Here is a 25,940-nt window from a genome sequence, read left to right on the forward strand (position 1 = left end):
ATGAAGTGTGCAAGAGAGGGGAATAGTTCACACCATCAAAATCATCCTTCAGAGCACACCAGGTGGCTGTTGCCATGCTGTTGGGTCCGTGTTGCAGCATCCCTGTTCCATCTGTGTTTTCCCCTAACAGGAGCTGGTTGCCAGGGTGCCTGGGATGAATCATGGGGTGCTCTCTGCCTGTACCCCCCTACTCCTGGCGTCCTCACAGACAGGCACTTAACTCCTCTGCTCCCACACATTGGGAACATTCACCAAAGAAAGAAAAAATGCACAGTTCCCCCTGAAATCTGTGCTTTGGCCTCCAGTGAACCTTCCCCACCCCTCCTCTCCCCTTTCCTGTCAGCCACAAGCAGCACCCACTCCTCCTGCCAGCCCCCTGTCCCCCCTGCAGCAGCCCCATGCCTGGTGCAGCCCAATCCATGAGTGGTTGGAGGTGTTTCCATCCAGGCCAGGTGTCTGGAGTAGGGCAGAGCTCTGCCTGTTGGAGCCCTGGTGCTGCAGCTCCGGCAGCCTCGGCTTCCCTGGTGCTGTCACTTCCCGGGCCCAGCAGTCACTCAGATTCCCGTGGGTTACCATGGGCTGTATTTATAGTTTGCTGGGCTAAAAATAAAAGCCCCAAGTGCTGGGTTCCCTGATTCCAGCCTCATGGAATCAGGGATGCCCAGGAGCCCCCAGGAGGGGTCTGGTGGGGGATGTTGCCCGGGGCTGTGATGCCTTGGGGGCTGCTCCCATGGAGGGTTGATAAAAGTTTATTTTTTGGAGATGATGGAGCTGCTGCATCACTGCCTGCTCTTGCTCAGCACAGAGCCTCGTGCAGGACTCTCATCCCACTAAAAATACTTCCTCTGTCTCATCAGGCTCAGTCTAGCAGAGCCTGTGAGTGGAGGGGATGGAGGCATCCGTGCTCCTGGCTGTGGCTACCAGATGGCACGTGAGGAAACCCCGCACGGCCCAGCTCTGAGAAAATGTGCTGCCAGATCCCTCTGAAAAACCTCTCTATGTGCAGCATTGGTTTGTGCTGGTGCTGAGCCCCCTGTGTGTGTGCCCAGCAAACATTCCTGCCTGCTCCTCACTGGTTTCCAAGCCAGGTCCCTCTGCAGCTCCCACCATGCCGGACACAAGTGCTGGGCACTGCAGGGCAGTGTTCCAGAGGGAAGATGTGCAGGAGAAACGGGCCTGAACGTGAGGGGTCCAATGCATCCCCTCTGAGGAGAGACCTTCACCCATTCCTGGTGCCAGGGGAAGCCAAAGTCAGGAATTTCTCAACTGTTTCCTTAACCTGGGGCTTTGTGAACAGAACTGAGCTCCAAGGGCAGTATGGGGGAGCGGGAGCTCGTCTGTCCCTCTGGCTCTGTCCCAGTCCCGCCACGCCACCAGCACGGAGCAGCTTTCAGAGCCGATGGGCTCCACCATTTCTCCCCTCCTGTCTCCGTGGCTCACCTGCAAAAAAAAAACAACCCAGCCAAGATCCCGGCGTGGCACTGCCTTGCGGGGCTGCATCTGAGCGCTTTCCCCGCACAAAACCTTGCAGCTTTAACCAAAAGCAAAGCGGAAATATCTGCTGCCGGCATCGCCCCGCAGCCCCCGGCCCCCTCCTCCGCATCTCTGATGTCACTGGGCAGGAGCGTGAGTCAGCCCGCAGTTGCCGTGGTGATGCCGGCGATGCCGGGGAGCGCAGCGCGGCCCCGCTGCCCCCAGCCCTGCCCGGGGAGCGCAGGGCACCGAGCCCCCCGGCGCTGAGCCCGGCCCGTGCCATGGGCTCCCATGCCACGGGGAGCTGCCCAGAGCCCCCGGCGACCCCCGAGGCTGCGAGGATGTCGGCGGCGGGCGGCGGTAAGTCAGGGCTGCCGGGGATTCACCGCTCAGGGGCTGCTCAGGGGCGTTCGGGCTCTCGGAGCTGCCGTGTGTCCGCCCGGCAGGACAGACAGCGGCACCCAGCGCGGACAGGGGCGTCCTTTGCAGCACCCCCTTCTCCACGTGCTCCTGTGGGTCTCATCACCCCGGTTCCAGGACCAGCTGAGGGGTACGGGCTGCTCTCAGCCACTTCCGAACCCCGGGGAGGGAATGGAGCCTGAGACAGGGAGCGCTGGGCTGGCAGCAGCCTTGGCACGTGTGGGGAGTGGTCTGGGATGGCACAGCATGATGGCACCAGGGCGGGGATGGCACAGCAGGGTGGCACCAGGGCGGGGATGGCACAGCAGGATGGTGCCAGGGCGGGGATGGCACAGCATGGTGGCACCAGGGCTGTACAGCCCCACACGTGTAGGCAGCACCCACAGCCGATGGCCCAAGTCAGCAGCACTGTGCATGGGGACAGAGGGGCCACCCGTGTCACAGCAGGACGGGACCGTCACGAGCCATGTTGTGTTCATGCCCGGGTACGGCTCATGGTGTCGTGGTCACTCTCCTTGCTTAGACCCCCCCTGCTCTGGGGCTGTGTCCCGCCCACATCTCTGCCAACCTCGGCAGGTGCCACGGCCATTGGAAGGGATTGCGGGGGGAATCTGGGGATGGGCACCCCAGGGCATGCAGGACCCCCTCTGTGCCCAGCTCTGCAGCAGGGACGGACACACCGTGTGCCCCTGGGCTTTGGCATCCCTGCCAGGAGTGTGGGGACCAGGCTGGCCACCGCCCACCCCTGATCCTGGGATCCTGCTCTGAGGTCCTTCAGCCAGAGCTCACTGCCAGGGCCTCAGAGGCTCTGGCATGGTTTGCTTTCCTGCTCGGTGTCTCAATTTTACCCTCGTCAAGTTCTTGCTGTACATCAGACCTGGACAAGCAGGATGGAGATGTTTCAATTCCTCTGACTAATTTGTACATTCCCATATTTGTCTGGCTGCAGATTTAAGAGTGTTGGAGCATGTGCAAGCTGGCTGGGGCCCAAGCGGGTGAGGAGGGCAGTGTTTGCCTTGGCACCTCCCTGCAGGCAGGGCAGGAGGGGACAGGGCTGCCAGGTGAAGCCTTTGGCTGTGGCACAGAGCTGGCAGCAAGGGAAACCGGGAGCTGCATCCCACCAGAAAACCAGGAGCTAAAAATACTGAATGGGAATGATGGGAATGAGGCAAAATGCAGTGGGAAGCCACTGCCCACCCCCGCCAGACCCTGCTGTGGGGGAATTAGAGGAGCTTTAATTTGCTTTTGAGGCAGTTTTTGCTGGACTGAAGCACATCAAAATCACCCAGAGCGAGTTTCTGTGCTGGCCCCAGGTTTATATTTGTGGAAGAAGAAGCCTTGAAATCCAGAAATGACTGCCCTGTCCTCAAAATATCCTCTGTATTGCAAGACCATAGCTCAAATCTGCCACAGGGAATGGGAAGTGCTGGGTCAGGTACATCCCTCCCGTGGCTGGGATGGATTTTCCAGGACCTGGCAGGCAGTGCTTGCCTTTGTGCATCCCCTGGGGGACCTGGAACAAGGCAGCCCCAGATTTGTTCCCTCCCTCTGTGCGATGGATGTAGAACATTTTGGTGAAATCACCATGTTGTAACAGCTTTTTGGAAAGGGTTGGCTGAGTTGGCTGTGAATTCCCAAAGGTAATGCTTAGCAGGGGATCAGGATGTTGTTTTTGAGGATAACCACGTGCCAGCTCATGGCAAGAGGAGCGCTCTGTGCCATGCTGATGGATGCCAGGCTCTTCCTGTGCCAGGGATTTGTGCTGCTCCACAATCCCAATGGCATTTATTGGGATGGTGATGCTGAGTATGTTCCATTTTGCTCTAGGCTCCTGCACCTTGCACAGCCAGGAGCAGGGGGAAGATGTTGTATTTTGTAATACAATTTTTATTTCCTTGGGGTTTTTTTTCTCCTGTCTTTCACTTATTCATTGATTTCCTGTAATGTTTAAGTGGTGAAGAAGTTAGGGATAAGTCATTCTGTCTTTGCATAGTAGTACAGTTGTGGTAAATATAGTTTTACTCAAAGTGTCCTAAGGAAAAAAATGCATTTTAGAAAGAAATCATCTGGGGAAAGAAAATCAACAGGCCCCATTGAAACTGATTTGTTTGAGCACTACCCAAATGTAGTTGCTAAAAGTGCTTTAATGAATATAAAGATACATGGAAAGATAGAAACATCTAATTTGCTCCTTAATTAGATCATGACAACATTTCAGCGCTCACCCAGCTCGTCCCTGGGGTCTCCCTGCTTGGGGTTGCCTGAGGAATGACAAGGCATGGTGGGATGAGACTCCCAGGAGAACCTGCTGGGCTGTGAATGCTATTGACCCATTATCCTCCTAAACATAGTCCAGGGACTTTAAAAATAAATAATCTCATGGATAAAAATATCTTACAGGCGAAACCCCCTCCTGTTATTGATGCAGGCACTCAGAACCCACCAGCAGCACTTCCAGAGCTGTAATTGCTGGAGGTAACTGGAGGCCTGGGGATGGAGCATCCCGCTCCTCAGAGCTGGGGAAAGAAGCTCTGGCTCCCAGCAAGGAGGGCAGGCAGGGTGAGCTGTCACCCCTCCCTCTGCCAGCTCTTCCCCCTGGCAATAACAGAGTCATTAATTAATGTTTGCACAGCACTTTGAAGATAAGTGCTGAACACAAGTATTCTTTTAAATGTGATGGGGCCTGTCCCTGGCTGGGGGGAAGCCCCTCTCTGTGAGGAGCAGAGCTGCCTGTGCTCCCTGCCCATCCCATTTCTTGGGTTTGATACACATCAAACACTCCAAGCAGCAGAAAAAGAAATAAATCTGAATAACTTGTTGCACTCATCAGCATAACAGCTGAGTTGCATATACATTACCTTTGAAATAACACAAAAGCATGAATGAAATAGAGCCCTACTACCTGCACTTCATTTGTTTTCTTTATTTACATGAAAAATGCTGCTCGTTGCCTGTGGTTCCGTGATGCACAAGGCCTTGCCACTGCATATTCCTGCCGAGCCACAGAAGTGGAGATAAGGAGCTGCTGACAGCGGTGCTGTGCCTCAGAAACAGTTCCCGTGCTGCTGGGAATGGCACTGAAGTGACGCCTCCATTACTGAGAATAATGTCCTGCTCTCTGCTCCCTGAGGCTGCCTCCCTGATGGGCTGTCACAGGAAACTACTTTGTACAACGTGGAGCTGTCAGAGCAGCAAGAGCATGAGGAGGCTGCCAGCCCCCCACTCCCCCTCGTGTGATGGGACCCAGGCTCCTGTCAGTCAGGAGATATTTTAAGTGCCTTCTTGACCACATCTCCTTTTCCTTCTGGAATTTCTAGTAAGATGTAACTTTTGTTTTGATCTCTGTGGTACGTGCATATGTTTTAGGACACCAAATCTGATAGGCACAGAGGAGACAGACCCCTCTGCCCCCCAGGCAGTGCCAGCCTTGGCCCCACGCTGTGACCTCGGGCTGTGCCCAGGCTCTAAGTCAATCCTGGCTGGGGATATTAAGTGCTCAGCACCGGGGCAAACGAGGCCCTGCAGAACTAAGCACAGGGAAGCAGCTACAGCAGGGTTCAAAATTAGTCCAGGCTGAAAATAGGGCCCTGAGGAGAGAGCTGCAAGCAGCCAGGGCTGTGAGTGTGCATGAGCTGCTCGCTGCTCTGCTGGGGCCACCCCCAGCTCTCATGGCTGTCTTGGAAATTTTGCAAGGGTAAGAGATAAAAATGTTCATTCATTTGAATGTTTCTCTACCTGTTCTGCAGAGCACAGGCAGCAGCTGTTGGGCAAGACTGAAGGCAAAAATTCTCTTCCCAGAGAGAGCCACATGCCTTTATTGGCTGCTGAGGACAAGCTGTGGCTGCCCATCCTTGGAAATGTTCCAGGTCAGGTTGGATGGGGCGTGGAGAAACCTGGGATAGTGGAAGGTGTCCCTCCCACTGCAGGGATTTGGAACAAAATGATCTTTAAGGTCCTTTCCAACCCAAACCATTCTTCCTCTACATACCCAGGACCTATCTTCAGCCTGTAAGTCCCAGGCCACAGCACATTTATATTTTTACAGAAGATATTTTTTTTTACAACATTAATTTAGATCTGCTGTCCTTGGGGACATCAGGTATTCTGGGAACTGATACTCTTATTCTATTTGTAGTCTCCCAATATTGATAATTGAAACAAGGTGGAAGAAACCAAAATCCCAGGCTTTTATCCAGTGTGGCAGAAAACAAGCACGAGGGTCCAGCTTTGCTACCTGCAGTAAGTGTCATGTGTGAATATGGTGATTTCTCAAAGGAATTGCCTGCTAGTAATTAACCTCAGAGCACTGCTGGAAGACAAGTTGTGTCAGTTCACGTGTACACCCACTCCCAGTGCGTGAGGAATCCAGGAGACTAATAGGAAAATTATTTCATGTAGAAAAGCAATGTATTACCATTTTCCAGAAAAAAAGCCTTGGAGCACAGAAAGAAACAAGCAGCATGCAAATTACAGATGAATTTGTTGCTGCTGAATACGGGAGAGTCATTTATTTCCTCACAGAAAAGGCAAACACACTTAGCAATCCACCGGTGACCCTCCCACTTAAAATGCAGGCTTTCTATCTCCAGGACAAGTTTGAGGACGCTGGTGTGGGATGATGCCAAGTTCTTGACAAACCACTTCATCATCACCCAGAAAGTTTCCCAAAACATCAATTTTGGCTTCCACTTACGGACATGCAAATGTCCTCAATAGCAGAGTTTCAGGGAGTTACCATAGAGGAAGAAGTGGCAGCACATTCCACACCAGACTGGAAGAGGTGTAGAGAGGAGAAAAAGGGGCAGAGCAAGAGGGAATTCCAGAGCCAGGATCCTCTGTGCAGCAGAGGCCTGGGAAAGGAGAGCGCTCCCCTTTGTACTTTTTACATTTTTTTATTCCAAGAGTTTCAGGATTTGAGGTGATACTGGCTTGGGTTTGTGAGGGTTTTCTGCTGCCTTCTTAGAGCATATTTTTGTTCCTGATAAGTTTGACATTTGGATCCATTCCTTGCCTCAAGGAAAAATATGTCAGAGGAAGATGCAGGTCAGTTTTCTCCTGCTTACACCTTCACCTTTCACGGGTCACCTGCTCCAGGAATCCAAGGGCTGTTCTGTTCCTATTGCCCAATCCACCAGGAAAATGAAAACATTCTTCTCAAATATAAGGGGATTTGGATTTGGCCTTAAAGCTTAATCTAAAAACAAGAGCAGCTTGTTCTGATGATAACACCACAAATCGAGAGCCTGTAACCACTGTGTTGAAAACCAAACCCTTCAAACAGAGATTATTAAACAACCAGCAAGTTGTTTGCAGAGACAATTTAATTGCACACAATCCTGCAATATGGAAGAGTGATGGAGGCTGGAATAACCTTTGGACACCAGATTGTATTTCCTGGTGACACAAACAAAGAATGCCCTCCCCTTGCACTTTGAGAAGACACAGGGAAATAAACATTAAATCTTAAGACAGACCCAAATGAATCTTTAATGATTCTGAAATATTCATATAATCTACCAGTTACATTCAGCAGGAAAATAATTTATGAGAATCATAACAAAATTAGGTAGAATAAGGTCAGTCTGCTATTGCTGTTGTGCAGCTAAACTTATAATCATGGTTTCAGTAGATGGATATGAAGATAATTCATCTGGCCAGCACAGGCATTAAAGGCTCGAAGCTCAATCATGCAGCTTCACTTTTCAGACGAGTCCTAAAAGTCTCTTGTCAAGTGAGCTAATCTGCAGGATCCAGTTTTGATCACGAGCCTGGTACACAGTGGTGGCCAAAACTGCACAGAGCTTTGGGCACCACAAGATAAGCAGGATCTAAAGCTGTCAGAGAGCATCCAAAGGAGGCCCTGGGGATGGCTGGGTGTCTGTGCAGGGACACGGCTGGACTCAGTGATGCTGTGGGTTCCTTCCAGCTCAGGATATTCCATGATTCTACTCTAGGACTCTGTGATCTCTGCTTGCTGTGTGGACTGCAGGACAGCAGGAGACAGGGCTGGGAGACAAGAGTGTGTCTAACAGCAAAAAAACCCACAACTTGAAACTGTCACACATTTCTTGCTGTTGTTACAGATCACAACATAAAGAGGGAAAGAAATTCTCTTTTTGCCAAGAAACGTAAGATGTGTAAGTCAGGCTTCGGCCTGAAAACCATCTGACATCCTTTGATGGTGAGCATGGAGTAGCTTAGCAAATCTTGAAGGATATTATTTGTAATACCATGAAGAAAAGTATTGCTGGTACTTTTTGATACAAACCCAATGTTTTATTGAAAGAAATTTCAACCCTTCCCGCACTTAATAAAACAAGTGCTTTGGTACAGAGGAATCTATCAGGCACCTAAAGGTTCCCACAGCTGGTGGGTTTTGTGGAGAGGCATTTTCTTTGGCATTTCTGTGCTTCCCTGCATCCAGAGAGAAGGCTGGGATGTGACTCCATAGGGTGAGGATGGGGATGGGGGCTCAGCAGCCCCAATTCCACCTCCTGCCCTGCAGACCCCACTCTTGCCCCGGGCTGTGGGTTGGGAGAGCCAGGACCTGCCTGACAGGTCACAGGAGTGGGACACAGCTCAAGTCACTCTTGTTCACCCCATTTTTAACCAAAGGGGCTCTTTCTCCACCATGAGTCCCACAGGCTGGACCCCGGTGCTCCCTCAGCAGCCCTGGTCACCTTCCCCTCAAGATGGTGTAGAGGGCAGAGCTGTGAGGGCAGGAGGACCCTGATGGTTGTGGGTGCGTGAGGTGGGGCGTCTCCTTAAGGATCGTGGGTGTGCCAGAGATGTGGGTCCGTGAGGGGCCGTGTGTCCGTGAGGGGCCGTGTGTCCGTGAGGGTTCGGGGATCTGCGAGGGGCCGTGGGTCCGTGAGGGGCCGCCCGGGCGGCGGGGCCGTGAGGGGCGGGTCCGCGCTCCCCGCGCGCGCGGGCCGGGCGCGGTCGCCATGGCAACGGTTGCCTGGCGCGCGCGCGCGCGCGGCGGGCGGTCGTGCACACCGCGCGCGCGCGCACGCGCAGGCGCTCACGCCTCCCCTCCCCGCTCCCTCCCGCCTCTCCCTTTTCCCGCCGAGCGCGCGCGCGCGCGCCCCGGGCCGGGCGAGGCGGGAGCGACGGGAGCGGCGGGAGGGGAGTGGGGGGGGATCGGAGAGAGGGCGCGGGCGCGCGCGCGGGGCGGGAGGCGGGCGCATGCGCGCGCGCGCGCGCGGCCCCGAGCGCTGTGGCAGCCGCGGCCCCTCGGCGGCGGCGGCGGCGGCGGCTCCGTCCGTGCCTCCCGCACCGGCACCGGCGCCGGGCCCGCCGAGCCTCCCCACCCCCGCCCCGCCGGGGCTCCGGGCACCGCCGTGCCCTCTCCTCGCGCCGGGGATGAGGCGTCGGTAGCGCGGCAAGGTGAGGCGGCGGGGCCTGCAGGCCGCGGCCGGCGGGGGGGAGCGGCGGCGGCGGGGGCTCGGCGGGGGCCTGCGCGGAGCCGGCGCCGGGTGGGCTGCGCCCCCCGCCTCCCCCGCCTCCCCCGCCCTCGCCGCCGCCGCCTCCGCCCGGGTGGGGCGGGGATGCGGGGAGGGGGCGCCGCCGGCCCCCGGCGCTGCTCGGCCCGGCCATGGGCGTGCGGGCGCGGAGCCTCTGCTGCTTCTCGGGGGCGCGGCGGGGGAAGGAGCCGCAGGTGCTGCCCCGGCTCTGCCCCTGCCCCGGCGCGGCCCCGCGGGCGGGGAGGGGGCGGCGGTACCTGCCCGCATTGTTCGGGAGAGCCCCATCCTCCCTTTATCCCAGCGGCAGGTGACGGGGCTGCGCCTTTCTCCGCTGCCTCGGCCCGGGGCTCGCCGAGCCAGGCCCTGCCCTTGACAATAAGGGATGCTCGCCCCGGGCTCCGATGCCTTTTGATTTCCGAGCGGGTTTGGAATCGCTACATCAGCCCTGCCGATGGAAATCCCGAAGGATGTCGGGCCTGTTGTGTGACCAACCCCTCTCCTGTGTGCCTTTAGAATGAATCGTCGGCTCGTGTAAAAGTCTCTGCCTTTTGTTTTTGTTTTAGATGGTGGATGTTGATGTTTGTGCGGGTGGAGATAGTACCAGAAGAAAAATGGATGCTCTGACAGATAGTGCAGTTGAGATTGTCCCTTTGGAGCTCTATGATTCAGCCAGAGCAAAAATAGCTGCTAATCTACAATGGATCTGTGCTAAAGCCTACGGAATAGGTAAGATCACCTCTGTCAAGAAGTCATTCTTGATTTTGTTCTTGCTTTTTCTGTCTCCCCTGCTGTTTGAGGAGTAATTAAATTTGGCTTTGTTTTAAATATCAATAATATGGCAGCCTGTTCTCCTGTATCTTTGCTGGTACCTTAAACAGGAATAACGGGACTGTATGAGATGCCCTGAATCAGCAAATCTAATGGTGAATGCTCCCAGATGGTGCTTGGCAAGAACTGCCTGCCTCAAAATGTTTAAATCCTTGCTTTAGCTAAGCAGACTTTGTTCTACAGGGGTTTATGTCACTGCTTGCAGGCCCCAAGTCCCTCCAGGATTTGGGTTCTTTCTTGTCTGGTCATCTTGGCCAACAGATGCTGGGACCTTGACTCCCTTTGTATGCTCAGTTAGAACTTCTTTTATATCACATTATGGTTTTACATTCAAAATGTTCTAAAAAATAATCTGTTTATCTTTAGCAGCATTTTTCCTTTGTGGAAGGAAGTGTTGAATGAGCAGGTGTAGTTTGGGCACTGTGACATTAAAGAGCAGGTTGTAGGGAATAGAGGAGTTCTTCCTTCCCTCACATTGTCATAAACTTTTACTGTCAAACGTGGAAAAATAAATATTCTTGGAGTATATTTGTACAGTGTTTTCCTGGCAGCTATTGAAATATCCTCTTTTGTTTTGAACTAGATCTGTCTCGATGTACAAGATGCATCTCGAGTTTAAGCAGCTTCATTGTGAAGAAATAGGATGCAATACTCAGAACAAAAGATGTAATAAAAACATGTATAGAGTCTTGTTTTGGAAAATGAGGTGGCCCTGTTAATCTAAGTCTAATTCTCCAAACTCATAATATGCTTAATGGATTAGCACTGGCTTACTTGGTGACAAGGCTGAAGAAAAGTGGTCCATTCCTGCCATTAAATATTAATCCTTGCTGGAATATTTTTTATCAATTATTTTTCTCCTTAAACATTTCCAGCCCTGTCAGTGTCTCCCTCATCTTGGTGACTGTGGGCAAAAAAAATGGAGTTTACAGTGTTTGATGTATTTTGTTACGAGCAACAAGAGGCAAAAAAAACCCCACGGATCAGATGACGTCTGAAAATGTGGGAATTTGGGGAGGCTGTCGGTGGAACATTGATAACTCAAAAGAACAGAACAGCCACTTCCTGATGTAAATATTTCTCAGTTACTGGAATTGTTTGTAACATTTCCTGAAACTTTTTAGCCATTCCTGATAAAACAGTTATTCCAGACCTGGGGATGCCCTGTTTATATTGTGACTTTGTGTCCAAGGGAAGCTGATCCTAAATGGGAAGGGGCTGGCACGGATCCTACGCTGCAGAGAGAGCTCGGTGGCCTCGTGCTGCTGGGTGGTGTCTGCTCCAGCACTCAGGGCTGTGTCTGAACCTCTTGGACCAGTTAATTGCTTAATGGCAAGTCTGTTTATGCTCCTGACAGCACAGGTTGTAAAAGTATTTGGCTTTCCTGTGACTAAAAGCTACAAAGAATCAGCTTTTCCCATGGCAGAGCTGGGATGTCTGGCTGCAGCAGCCTCTGCCAGTTATTCTCCTTGCATTTAGGCTTCTTCAGATTACAAAGAACAACATTTAAATGGCACAAACAATAGGAAAAAGTCATTTTTTTCTCCAGTGAGTGAGGATTGGTGTCTGTGTGTGTCTTAGCAGGACTGTGGCCCGTGGAAATGTAGTTTGATTTTTGAAATGGCTCCTGCAAGTCTCTGTCACATGTTAGCCATTACTGCTGGAATAACATTGCACAATCCCTAGAAATTTATAAGCCTCTTTAATTCATAGAGAGATGGGTTTAAGAAGCTTTCCTGTGTGATTATAATTTGGAATAATACTTGAATTTAACACATTACTTGTCATCTCTCAGGGCTCTGTTTTAGTTTTAAGATATTGGATGTTGTTCAGCGAGTCTTGGTCAGCTACAATCAATTGTGATTTTATTATTTAAAATCTCACTATGCAGATTAAAGGGCTTGAGGTCTTTTTATTATTAAAGGCCTTGAGGACTTTTTATTATTTTAGACTTGTTTCTGGTTAATTTGGTAAAAAAAAGCTTATCTGTTTGTAACATTAAAACACTTCTGTTCTGAAGCAAATCTTACCAGGTCTCCATAACTGCCTTCAAGTGAATGAACATTTTTCTGAGATGTTAGATTTGGATTTGATTTTTGAATTGACATAATTTTGTGCCTTAATCCTTCAAATTCTGGTGCATTTTGTTTTCATCTGAGCTCAGGTAAGGCTGAGGTCATGGTGGAGAGTGGAAAGGGTCAAGAACAGGAATTTGATGCTGGTGTAGAATGTTACTGAAAGTCATTCATCACTTCAGGTTCTACTTGCAACTGTATTTCCTCTTTGCTGTTAAAGGATATTTGAATTCTCAGCTTCTAAGCTGACATTTAAATAAGAAAATTCTTCATTCATCCTTTGGGTTTTTTTTCCTCAAGGACAAATCACTGGGAGCATGCATGATGAATACTTTGAAGTCCTAGTTTGGGCTTTGTTTTGTTTGGTAGTACAAGATGATGCAGTCCTCCTTTTTTATTTTTTTTTTTTTTCACCTTCTGGCCATGAAAAGAGAATTTTGGTAGCCAAACAACGGAGCAGCTACACAAACACTGGCAGACAGCTCCTCCTCTTGCACAGGAGCTGGGCTGGATGTTTGTTCCTGGAAACCTGCAGCTCCTGGCTGGCACAGATGGGCTCCAGAGGGAGGTCCTACAACTGTTTGTGTGGATTCCAGAAAGCAGAGGGGAGGGATGTTGTGAAGGAAGGCCTCTCTCCATTCACTGTCATCCATCTCCCCAAATAAAGCTGGGAGTACTGACACGGGTCACTCTCACTCTGAGCACATCTGGAAACCTTCTGTGGCCTGGAAAGGTTCTAAGTCCCTTTAGCTGAGACAGTGATTTGAGAAAATGGAGTTTAATTAGACCAGAATTAGCTTTTTTCATCCTCAAACTTTGATGAGAACCAACCAGTCACTTCAGGGAATTCAATCTCCTGATGTTTAAAGGATTGAGGAGCAAAGCTGCCACTGAGAGTGGGGAACTTCATCTGACAGAGGGTGAGTGTGGGAGGGCTGGGGAGCCTTGGCAAGCCCTCCATGGGGAGATCACTTTTCCACAGTGCTTGGAATGATCCAGATTGCCAGGCAGGAATGAGGCCATGCACAGCAATGGGAAGGGGACCTGGCCCTTCAGCCCCACTGGCCCCTGGGGCTCTGAGCAGCAGCAGTTGGAAAGAACAAACTCAGGATGGTTTCATTTGGTACCACTTGGGAAAATGGACACTCCTGATTTCTCAGCAGATTGAATGTGGCACTAATTTATGTGTAGAAATTATATTTTCCATCATCATGGCTGTAATATTAAAATTTAGGTATTGAAGGATATGGAAGTGTCTCAGTGTTCCAACTTTGCCATAGCAGATATTGTTGGTTCTGTAAAACAGTGTGCAAAATTCAGATTTTTCAAAAGGGACCTGATGGGTTTTACTTATTTATCAGGGCTGGGAGCTTTACATAGTTTCCAGACTTAAAGCTGACAGTAGCCTGAAACCTTTGGCAAGATGCAGGCAGGAGAGCCAAGGACTAATGGAATGCATTGGAGGGGAAATGCAGGTTTGGTTTTTTTGGTCTTGGAATACTTAGAACTTGCTTGCTAAATAAGGATGTACAGTGCTGTAATAGCTCCCCACAGTTACCAGCTGGTAGAGGCAGTGTGAGGATGTTTCCTGGGCCAAATTCCCTAAATCCCTGGATTCCCTGCTTGTCTTTTGTCAGCTTTCTTCTCAGGCTGGTAGTAAAAAATCCTTTTAAGAAAGCTGTTGTGTTTAGCAAATATTAACAGTTAAACATTTGTTTTTTGAATAGCAGCTGTTTGATAAACACTGAGTATTATTGTGTGAAGTTTACTGGGGTGAAGGATCCCGTAATTATTATTTTGTTTCTTCTGCTTTATCCAGGATTGTGGCTTTATCCTTGATCAAAAGATAAGATAATAAGTGCAGTCACTCTCCCAGCAGTTTGCAAAGCCTTTAGCTTGGGGTTTTCCTGCCTGTTGTATGTAAATCTTCATGTGTCCTATTCCAGATCACTTACAGGCTTTAGAATTCAGTGCTGTCATGAGAACCAACACAAAATATTTAAATTCTGGTGGTCTCAGTGCTGAAAAGGTGGAGTTTGTGCTCAGCCTGGACATTCAGCAGTGCTGAATAATTCTGGGAACAGATACTGATACTAATGAAATCCTGCTCAGAATGTGAATAAGCTTCGTGCTGTTTACCAGGACAGCTTGGCTCCCTTTCCAGGTGAAACCAGTTCTTCATCTTCTGCAGGTAAAATAACATCTGGGGTGGATCCACCTCCTCAGTTCAAGGGAAAAGTCAAATTTGTTCAGATTACTGTATTTTTCTTTATCAAGTCAGAATCAGGTGGTTGTCTTTGAACAGGTTTTTGTAAGGGAGATGATAAAGAAATGCTCCCTCCCCTGAAGCAAGGAGAGTCTGGCAATAATTGTCTCTCTGACAGTTGTTGTAAGTTAAGTTATTTTTGTAATCCTCTCAAGGATTTTTTTTGTACTTGAAGATTTATACTCACAGCTGACAGTTTTTGAGATATTAGAACCCATTGATACCATGGAACTGACCAAAACAATGGCTGAATGAAAAAATTGTACTGGAGGCTTCTTGATAAGCAAAAAATAAGGACATGATTTAATTTGGTTTCTTTTAGTATGATTTGTTAAACTGCTAGAGCAGAAATTTTTGTAGCTACAGCTTAGGTGTTTATTTCTCAGGAGTGAATTTTTTGTGTCGATTTTCTCCAAAATCCAAGGCATAAATGTGTAAAAAACTCAATTTTTAATGAACAGAACTTTTCCAACCTCCAGGTTCAGTTATAGGTCATGGAAAGAAGGTGCTGGAAAAGATGCTGATAGAAACTGGGGCTTGGAAAGCCTGGGACATTTTCTTCCAAAAGAACATTGGCACATTCTGTAGTGAGACCAGCACAAAGGCTGTGACACCTTTGGTTTGTCTGATCCATAAAAAGTGGGGAGAAAAGGTGTCCATGATAGCAGGGGCTGCTCATGTGGCCATGGTGAGTGATTGAAATCAGCACTGGGTAAATTTGATGGGGTGGAGCTGTTCTAAAAGTGACAGGGCATTTCTGGGATTTCTGGCAGTGTGGGAATTCTGTTGTTTTTAAAGGGGTTGGAGAAGGAGCAGCCCTGGTGCTGCAGGTAAGGATAATTAACAGGTGTGAAAGGTGAGATCAGTGTCTTCAGTTGCACTTCCAGATGCAGATTTCAAATATTGAAGACACCTCTCAATTAAAGCCTTTTTTTTGTCTGTTCTGTGTTACCCCTTTTGAGACAACTGCTTTGAGTACAGGACATCAATTCTATTTGGAAGTTTCCCAACTCAGAATTATACACTAATTTAGCATCCTGTTTGCATTGGAAGTTTTCCTGCCATTTATTTCTCTTTTATTTGTGCCTTCCACTATGTCCAGCATAAATAAATTTGAAATAATAAAGTTAGTATTGTCACTCTTAGGCTTTGATGTGGTTTTTATATCTTTAATTTTTTTATGGATCATTAGTCAGGACATAAGTCAGCTACAGGACTCTTCCTGTGTGTGACAGACAGAAGTGTTCTGTGTACTAATGTGAAAAATAAACCTGGGCAAGTGTTTACAGTGAAATAAATTGCAATTATGGGAGGATTAATGTTGATTAATAACTTCCTGGGATAGTAGAAAGTGAAATTATTAATCCTGGTACTAAAAGTTGTTCCCACCCAGCCCTACCCTTAATCCTGGTCAATCCAAATCCATTCAGTCCTTAAGCAGTTATATGGAGATCAGAAACATGAAATTAGAGGAGTCTTCAGTATAAAAGAAAAAGATTTCAGGTTTCTTGACTGGGCATTCAGATTGAATGACACGATACAAGTTGGGGTTTTTATTTTCTCCTTTTTTGTTTGTGTGTTTTGGGTTGTTTGTTTGGGTTTGTGGTTTTTTTTAACATATTGATTTCTGTGACATGGAATCTCCTCACTAAGAACTAGATCCATTTAGTGCTAGAAAAGGCTTTTAAAAATCATTGAAATGGAGCTGGTTTAATCAGAAACTGATGTGGGAGCTCTGCCTGTCCCTGTCACAGGGGGGCTCAGCTCCCATGGCCTCTCCTGTGTCAGTAATGTGTGTAAAGACCCCAATCCTATGGATTGCTTCCCTCCTGGGCGTGTCAGTGCTGCAGAGAACCCTTTTTCCTTGCTGTGCTTACAGTCTATAAAACAATCCCAGTCTCTCTACCTTGTGGAGAAGGGAAAATCCCCAGGAAAATCCAGACTGAGGGGCAGGAGGGGTGTCAGGGCTCTTTGTCCACCATTCCAGCCCAATTCCAGGCAGTCACCTCAGTTCCTGAGCTGGTGGAGAGCAGGTATTGGAACAAAACCCCTCATCCAAGTGCTTCTGATTGCAGACTTTTGGGATTTGCATTTTTTTTGTGTTGTTTTAAAAAAAAGCCTTTAAAATTTGGAGTGGTGCTCGTGCTCTGCCAGAGAAGTACAACTTCATGGATATTTTATGAGCTTGTATTATTTCCTTTCACGAATAATTCTAGTACAAAGCAACGTGTCTTTGGTCGTTAAAGGTGTAGCTGCTTGTGATGAACTAAAATGTTGAATTGCACGAGCTGCTTTGCATTTGGATTTTTGCATCTTTCCTCAGTCTTTAGAAATGGAAGCTGGAGTTCTCTATCTGGAAATGGAAATGGCCATTAACTGGAATGAGCTTTCAACAGCCTTTGAGTTTAGGTCAGGTTGACTAATATTAAGAAGATTAAAAAATATCTGAATTTATTATGTGTTTCACTAAAAATGGACAGCCATGTTAACAAATGCTACTTAGGTGGTGCCAGTGGGTTTTATTTTGTCTCTTCCAACCACCTTCAGTGGAAAGTCACATTCAGTGTCACAGAAAGGAAAAATAATTATCTCCATTTTTAAAAATTTTAGAAAGCTTTTTAAACTTTCTTCCCATTTTGAAAAAGGACCAGCACTGTCTGACTGACAGGAGCTGTTAGACAACACTGGTTTGCTGCATATTTTTATCTAAGTGAGATGTACTTGTAGCTCATGCAATAGCACTCTGTCTCCATCCCTCTTCTTCATGAACATGAAGTGCTCTGCAGCATACAATTACTGTGTGCCTTATTTTGCAGCTCAAAGATATGGGTAGGAGTTTCTTGGAATGGGAAAATTTAATTATTCTGGAAATGAGCTGAATGAAAAGTAAATATGCTGCCAAATTAATAATTCTTTTAAGTGTAGAGGTATATATTTAAAATGAACTGTTTAAGTGACTTTGGGGAAAGATATTCAGAGTGACTGGATAGCATCAGATAGAATTTTACGTTTGAAATTTAGGAAATGTCAGGCTTCTATTAAGACAATACACTTGAGGCTAGAAAATATTTTTCTTGGAGCTGCAGACTCTCATTATTCCTGCTCAGTTGTTATAAAGATCAATAGTTCCAGCCTGATTACCCAACATGAGGAGAAGGATTTATTTTGGGATATAGAGCAAGGGATGGATTTGAGATGTCTTGGACATATTTAGAGTGATTGGAATATTGGTTGTTGTTAGTGCCTTTCTCTCCTGCCAGCTCTGAGCTGTGCTGGGAGTAGTAAAAATGTGTTTATGGCTGGTGGTGTGCAAGGGTGAGGCCCTCTGTGTTGCTAATTTTAGCTTCTTCTAAATTATTACACTCAGGGGCTAGGATCAGTTTGATAAAAAATCCTAACACAACTGGTGGAAATTGGGCCAAGGCAGAAGAAGTTCAATTTTAGATTTGGTTTAAAGTTCCTGCTTAATCCAAATGGAATGGTTTTGCTTCCTAGGCTTGAATTATTTAAAGGCTGAAAGCTACAAGAGTTTGATTAATGCTCTTGACAAAAAATAGATAATCAGCTCACTGGTTAGTTTGTAAAATGTTCAAGGTTTTAGTCAGATATTTTGGTCTTTTCCTTCTGAATTGCCAGAATCCATTAAAAAATTGGTGGCTTGGTTTGGAGACCCCGCTGGCGATGGAGTCTTGCAGTTCTCCAGTTGCCATGCGTGGATGCTTTGGGATTTTGCTGTGAAGATATGGATGAACCTTGCCCATCTGACACCCATTTTAACCTGTGCCCTAACCTGATAATCCCAAATCAAATGTGCATCCCTCTAGCACGTGGGATTGCCCACTGCTGGTGAGGAGCCTTGTGTCACCGCTCTCTCGGCTCTTGCAGACAACGTCCCAGAGGAGCTGAAGGACCCGTTCTACATCGACCAGTACGAGCAGGAGCACATCAAACCGCCCGTGATCAAACTGCTGCTCTCCAGCGAGCTCTACTGCCGCGTCTGCAGCCTCATCCTCAAGGGGGACCAGGTGGCAGCTCTGCAGGGCCACCAGTCCGTGATCCAGGCGCTGTCTCGGAAGGGGATTTACGTCATGGAGAGCGATGATACACCTGTGTCTGAGTCTGATCTGGGCTCTGCACCAATCAAAATGGTTCGCTTAATTAAATCCACCTAATCATCTTCTTTTTATTTAACGCTAGTTAAGAGCTCTTCACTCCATTTACTATTTTAATTTCTAGGTCGTTAACCTTAGCAATGTTTTGGTTTAAATACAGTTAGAAGGTACTGTTTTTAAAAGGGATTTTATTTTCCAATCCTCTCTGTTTGCTTCTCTCAGAGTTCTCATATGGCAATGATTGATGCCCTTATGATGGCCTACACTGTAGAAATGATCAGCATTGAGAAGGTGGTTGCCAGTGTCAAGCGTTTCTCTACATTCAGTGCCTCAAAAGAACTGCCCTATGATTTGGAGGATGCCATGGTTTTCTGGATTAACAAGGTAAAATTCACTTTGGGAAAAGCCTGCCTGTCTTTTCTTGTCAGCTTTCAGATTTTTCAAATGGATTCTGATGCATGCCTTCCTTTCTTACTTGTGCAGTTCTGTCATCCCTTCTACTTTAGCAAGCATCTACTTTCTAGCATCCCTTCTACTTGTTTTTCTTAAGGAAGGATAAAGCTGGTAAATTCAAAAATAAAGACAATAATAAGGAGCTAACTTAGAAAAACTGTAAAAATTGGATTATTTCTTTTCAGAGAAGTTGCTATAAGGTGTTTTTTGGTTGGTGGGGGTTTTTTTAGGTGAAGCCCTGTTTCATGCTAAATAAGAGGATGGACTTAACTCTGACTAGATGGAACATTTAACAGAAGTGCTGGAATTTTTCCAAGGGCAGCAGTTAAGTTACTCTAATTCTTTTGAGTGACAAGAGTCACATTCCAAAGGGAATGTGTCCTTGCAAACCCAGGATTGTGATTTCAGCTCCTGCTAATAGAGACTTGGTCTAGAAAACTGCTGTACCATGCTTTTCTATCAACTTTTTTTGTTTGTAGCATGAATTGACTGTTAAGTAACAGGAGCAAGAAGGACACTTGTGGAAACATATCCAGGTGTATTTTAATTAATTTTCTTTGCTATGCCCTTTTAGGTGAACCTTAAAATGAGAGAGATAACAGAGAAAGAGATTAAATTAAAACAACAACTAATGGAAAGTCCAGGGCATCAAAAGGTAAAACAAATTTGTCTTCAGTTGTGATATTGTGTGTTGATGATGGATGGATTTAAATATCAGTATTTTCTTTGTCAGGGAAGTGTGAGGGCTCCAATCCTCAAAAGTGAGGTTTTCTGCATGCACTTTGTTTTGTCTCTGTCGTCAGTGCCCTTCCCTGCCTTTGAAGCCCGTTGTTATCTCCTGACTTTCCTTTAAGTTTCAGTAGGATGAAAACAACTTGTTTCAACTAAAATAACCTGTATCAACTGTATGTGGGTAAATATGACTCAGCTTTCACAGCACAAAATATATGTTATATATTTTGAAAGCTCTCGGGGCATGTTCTTTTTGCATGTTATTTTTCCAGTGTGTATTTAGGGACTTATTCAGCTTCTGTCCAGGAAGGATACTCTTGGCATTCAAATGTTATATGTGTGTGTTTGTAGTTTTTTCCAGCTTTTTCCCTTGAAATTATATTACAATGCACTAATATTGCAAAATATAGCACACTTTCATTTCTGGAGAATGTCAAATAGTCTTTCTCCAACATAATATCTATCTGAACTCCCAATCTGTGATTTCATAAAACCTTAAATTACAAATAACATATTCTTTCCTCAAATTGGCATTACTAGGCAAAGAGCTCAAAGTGTGACCTATGAACAAGGCACAGTTTAATTTTCATGTTAGTGGTGAAGGTTTTTTATGTGCCTTTTATGGAAAATAATATCCTTCATCAAAAAAGAGATGCTTAATTTACAAGCTGATCTGTGATCTAAAGGATCTCTTGAATTATTTGACCCTATTGGCTATTGAGTCTCTTTAAATCTAAATTTCTAGGCTACAAGGCCTCTGAAATGTGAAAGTGTTTATTGCTGAAGTGCATTTAAGTATTACTGCTTTTAACTTGCATTGCTGATGTTCCTTTCCTATTCCTACGTTCCTTTCCTTGCTTCCTGAGCAGTCTCCTTCCAAATGGTATTGGAAATTAGTACCTGTAAGTGAACTACTTTTACACCAGTTGTCATCCACAAAATCATGGCTCTTTAAACTTCCTCAGAGTGTTTGCTTCCATTGCAATGCTTTTCAGCTGCTCTTTGAAAAACACCTGTGTGAGCTTTTGGGTCATCAGGCTTTGCTTCCATGCCGTGCTTATTGCATACTGTACAGCACACAGCATACTCCCTTTGCAGCATCTCCAAATTGCTTCCACACTGCAGGAGTCAGGGAGGTGGAGTAGCAATAAAAAAATCTAGAAAATTACCAGTTGAAATGGTTTGCATTTGCTGGGTGTGAGTAGGAACTGATGGCAGCGCTGAGGTGAGAGAAAAGCTGGGCAGCTTAAAGGGCTGCCTAATCTTGGAATCCATAGTTAAGATACTCAGATGTTTGTGCTTAAATAATGCTCTTACACTGCTCCTGCACCTGCTCTGCTGCAGATTTGTGAATCTGTCAGAGCCAGAGCACTGCTGTTCTCTGAGGTGGGGTAGGAGATGGGCCAGCCCAGTTTGTGGGACAGTTGCTGGGATTGTGTGCTCAGTTAAGGAGCCTGGAGCTGGCACAGTGGGAGGGAAGACAGTGGAACAAAATACTGATTTTTCCTTCTGCTGAAGTGTGAAATTGGAATATCAATTCCACTATATATTAAAAAAAAAATCCCAAAACCAACAAAATTGTGCTTATAGGAATCCTGCTTTCTTTTGTCAGAGTTTTCTGGCTTTATTCCATCTTGCAGAGAATTTTCCTTTGTTCCTTTGCTTTCCTCAGCTTTGATGCCCTTTCTCCTGCCCTTGCAGGAGCTGGTTATTCATTTTCTCTCTGGGAAGATGAGCTGTTGTCTCAGTTGTTAATTCCAAAGGGCAGAGCACTTGGAAAAGGCAGGTGTGATCAGGCAGCCTCCCCATGATCCCTCTGCCTTCCCACAGGGAGCTCAGTCCCACTGCAGCCTCCTAATCCTTTGTTTGAGCCAAAACTTTAAATATCTGAAATTAAAGGAAGGAGTAAACAAAGGTTGTCATACTTCTAGTCCACTTAGATTTTAATGGTTTCCTGGCAGGTTTTGAAATCTCTCAGAGTTGTTGTCAGGTTCTGTCAATTCTGTGCTTTTTTATTTTGTGATTTTTGTTTGGTTGGAATAGAATAATCTCTATTTCAGTAGCACTGTTTCTGCAGTTACTGCATACAAATGTCATTCACTGTATGCATGGACAGGAGGGTTACAAACCACAACACTTGGCTTAGAAAATAAGGAAGAATTCAGAATTTTCAGTGTAAAAGACTGGAGGGTTAAGAGAATAACAGCTGAGAAAAAAAAAAAAGTGATTAAATCCATAAAAACCCTCTTTGATAAATTTGTGGGGTTTTTCACTAAAGCCAAAAGAAACAAGGAATCTTTACAGATTTTAGTTCTTGGTATTGACTGTCATTGATTTAAATTCCATTTAAGCTTATTGGAAAAGAAATATTTTTATCTACTTTAACTACAGGAGGAATTAAAGTTGAAAAAGAATTTCTGAAGGTTTTTTTTTTAATATGCTTACTTTAAGTGGATAAATGCTGACCCTTTCAAGCTAACCAATTTCCCTTGGTGTGCACACTTACTCTGCCAGACTTAACAACCACATTTCTAGTGCATAATGGATGTTGCTGATGCCTTTGATTTGTTTCTTGTTTGAATAATCACCATCCTATATCTCACTGTTTCTCTCTGTAAGCCTGATCTGATGCATGCCCTATCTCACTGCATGCTGGAGCCAGTGGAATATGCTCGTGTGGTACAGTATGATTCCCATCCCATTCCATCTTCGTGGAGTGCTCCAGGCTGGGGAAAAACCCAATTTGCCCCTGGGAAAAGGACAGGAAAAATAGCATTAGCATGCAGAGATAGCTTTGAGTTCCTTGGGAAACTTGGGGTAGCATATGCAAAATAAAGAGAAGAAACTGGTTCTCATTGCTCCAAGTGATCTTCATTGCTCTGAACAGATTTTTTCACAGCCTGTGCCATCCTAAACTGACACCTAGGAATGTGTGTATGTGTAGAGCTTTCCCAGGCTGGCCTGGGATGTGTAGGATGTTGGTAAAACCCAGCTTTCCTCTGATGACTCAGTGTGTGATTGGTGTGTCTGCAGAGCAGACAAGAGATTCTGTTCAGTCCCCGTGCTCTCAGTGCCCTGAAGTGTCCAAGGGATGTTTTCCCAGCACTGCCAGCTCTTTCTGCCAGGCCCTGCAGTGCATTCCGCTTTTGCTTTTCCACCTGCTTTGCTGCTCAGTTTAGACACAGCCTCCCATAGTGTGTGGATGCTCAGGAAACAGCAAGCCTGGAACTTGCAAAACTTGCAAGAAGCAATGCCAAGATTTGTTCTTCAGCTGACTGGCTTTGGCAGCTCCAGATTCCCTGAGGGCTGCAGGGTGGTTTGCACCAGAGCTTGATTTTGATCTGTAGTAAATCAAGGGGAGTTTTGCTGGAGATGTCAAGGCCTCCTTCTCTCTGACTATTTTGAAAAAGGTGGTTTTTATTTTTGCACAACACCTGTGTTGCACACAGATGTGCCATGCTCTGGTTCCCTCTGAGGGAACTTTGCTGTCTGTGGGCACAGCAGCAAACCCATGGATGTGGGTAAGGTATGAGAGATCACCAGCCCCTCAGAATTATTTTTGCTGTGTTTTGTCTCTCCCAAGCTTTAAGTGTTCTCATGTAGTTCCCCATGTCTCTTTCCTTGGATCTGCTGCATTCATGCATCTGTGGGGAAGGGTTTTGAGTTAAATTGATTTATAATAAGTTAAAATGTGTGAGAGAAGTGAGGAATCCAGCAGCACAGATTGCTCCTGGCCATGAGGAGACTGAATGGCAGATGAGCCAGCTGCCCTAGTGCAAGGGGGCTGGGTTAGGTGATCTTTAAGGTCCCTTCCAACCCAAACCATTCTAGGATTAAGAGCAAACACCATTTCCTTCAGAATTGGCTTCCACAGGGAGAAAAGCACAACTTTGCCAGCTGGCTTTGACTTGGGGCAGAATGGCAGAAAGGATCCAGCGAAAAGAGTTTTCAATGCTTAACACAGATTCCTTTTTCCTTACTTTTTTGGGTTTTTTTTTTTTTTTTTGTCTTTTAGCCTCTTCAGCATGATGTGAACCCTTGTTTCTCTCTGTAGGTGCGTTACAGAAGGGACCACCTCTCCAGCAGGCAGTTACCCTATTTCCCTGTGCTGGAAGATCTGATGAAGGATGGTAGTGATGGTGCTGCTCTTCTAGCTGTGATTCACTATTATTGTCCAGAGCAAATGAAACTAGATGGTATGTAATAAAGGTTTTGAGGGAATCAAAGGAATAAAAGGCTTTCAGGCTTTGAAAGCTGAACTAGAAATACATGAAAAATTTAAAATGCAGCACATTTAATAGGTAGTGGAGTATGGCAGGTTGGAGACAGGTCACATATGGAATCTGCATTTTAAAAAGAATCTCTCTTGGATATTGATTTTTTTACTTACTGTATTTAGAAGACTGTGTTCTGTATCTTATGAGCCACAAAAGAATCCTTTCTTTTCCAGTTTTAGATGATATGGCTTTCTTTGCTTAAATAACTGAGCTTGGTTTCATTGCCATAAAAATGGAGTACATGTCCCCCAGTGCTAGCTGATAATTCTCATTTTTTTCTTGGCATAACCTGACATTTTAAAAATCTAGATTATGAAATAGTTTCTCTCAATCTGCAGAAATTGTCACTCTTGGGCATTGCAAAACTTGAGTTCTCTTCCCCAGAAAATGTTTTTTTAATAAATCAATGTCCTTGTTGCATTAACTTCTGCAAATCAACATTTCCTATTGGTTTTTAAATTCTCAGATATGTTGTACCTTGCAGAGCTCCTGAGTGTTTTCAGAAGGAACCAGCACTGTGAATCCTAGGAGTAACCCTTTATTATATGCAAATCAAGATGTCTGGTTTTAATTGCTTTTGTATTTTGTCATTATGTGTGTTCTCTGTAGCCTGTTTACCTTTTCTGTGGCTGTGATAGACAGAATCCCCTGTGGATTCAAAAATGAATGCAGAACTGATACTGCTCTCTGTGGTTTTCTTCCTCCTTTTCCTGTCCCTCTGGCACTGAGCAGGTAGAGAAATGTCACTGGTAGCCAGTAAATATCCAGTGCTGCTGTAGAGTCTGTGAAGTTCCTGTATTTAATGTTTCTGTGAGCTGGGGGTGGAAGGGTGATCCCTTGGGAAAGTGTCAGAACTTACTCAGCCCTTTCCTCTTCCCAGATATCTGTTTGAAGGAGGTGACATCAATTGCAGACAGCCTCTATAACATTCAGCTCTTGAGAGAATTCTCAAATGAGTACCTAAACAAATGCTTTTACCTCACCTTGGAGGACATGTTGTATGCTCCTTTGGTTTTAAAGGTAAGAAACACAACAAAAGATGGATTTTTCAATAAAATGTGGGTAAATCAGGAGTGTTTTGTTAATGTGAGGTGTAATTTTATTTTTTTTTCCTGTTTCAGCCTAATGTCATGGTGTTCATTGCAGAACTCTTCTGGTGGTTTGAGAATGTCAAACCAGACTTTGTACAACCAAGAGATATCCAGGAAATAAAGGATGGTAAGTTTGTGACCACAGATAACTGATAGCCTGTTATTTAGAAAATACTTACATTACAGTGAAACTGTTGCCTGGTGGTGTTTCCTTAGAAGGTTTATTTCTCCCCAAGATTTATTCTTGCTGGGGATCTTTGAAAAGCAGTAAAGTAGAAGGAAAATTAGTCCTAGATCCACTTGAGTTCTAATTTTTTTGGATGGATAATTTTTGAACATATAATTTCCCCCCCTAAACCCACTAATTAATGTATTAATTTGTAACTTTCATCACGCTCACCGGAAGACAGATATTTTAAATTAAGATCAGTACTTCAGCTTACAGTGTAGACAAAGTTTCCCTTCTACCCTGTGCAATGTGAGAGCTTCCTGTGCTGCTTGCCCCTCCCTGGCCCCTGCGTGGTGCTGATGCTGTCCCTCTGTGCCAGTCAAGGCAGTGATGCAGCAGAAGAGCAGCCGGCCCCCTGTCCCCATCTCCAACGCCACCAAGCGCAGCTTCCTGGCCACTCCTGCCAGCCCCAGCCCAGCAGAGCTGCAGCCCCCAGCCCAGGCAGCCCCTGAGGCCTGCAGCAGGTACTACCTGCACCCCGAGGAGCCTGACTACCTGTGAGTGTGTCTTCATCTTGT

General features: G+C 46.2%; 1 protein-coding gene across 3 annotated transcripts in view; it reads left to right on the forward strand.

The window, feature by feature from the left end:
• Positions 1-1,714: 1,714 nt before the first annotated feature.
• The window catches only part of CAMSAP1 (calmodulin regulated spectrin associated protein 1), a 32,062-nt gene continuing 7,836 nt past the window's right edge, over positions 1,715-25,940 (forward strand). Inside the window, exons 1-10 of one of the 3 annotated variants that reach the window (XM_066562587.1) lie at positions 1,715-1,833; positions 9,923-10,085; positions 18,414-18,676; positions 18,863-19,024; positions 19,668-19,748; positions 20,695-20,727; positions 23,880-24,021; positions 24,983-25,122; positions 25,224-25,320; positions 25,742-25,919. In XM_066562587.1, the coding sequence (XP_066418684.1) occupies positions 1,765-1,833; positions 9,923-10,085; positions 18,414-18,676; positions 18,863-19,024; positions 19,668-19,748; positions 20,695-20,727; positions 23,880-24,021; positions 24,983-25,122; positions 25,224-25,320; positions 25,742-25,919 (1,328 nt within the window). In that variant the 5' untranslated portion in view covers positions 1,715-1,764. Of the gene's footprint in view, positions 1,834-9,262; positions 9,283-9,922; positions 10,086-18,413; positions 18,677-18,862; positions 19,025-19,667; positions 19,749-20,694; positions 20,728-23,879; positions 24,022-24,982; positions 25,123-25,223; positions 25,321-25,741; positions 25,920-25,940 lie in introns of those variants that run through there. The other 2 variants (XM_066562589.1, XM_066562588.1) reach the window with 2 other exon arrangements.

The sequence above is a fragment of the Molothrus aeneus genome, chromosome 19 (genome assembly GCF_037042795.1).
Source record: "Molothrus aeneus isolate 106 chromosome 19, BPBGC_Maene_1.0, whole genome shotgun sequence".
Classification (NCBI taxonomy): domain Eukaryota; kingdom Metazoa; phylum Chordata; class Aves; order Passeriformes; family Icteridae; genus Molothrus; species Molothrus aeneus.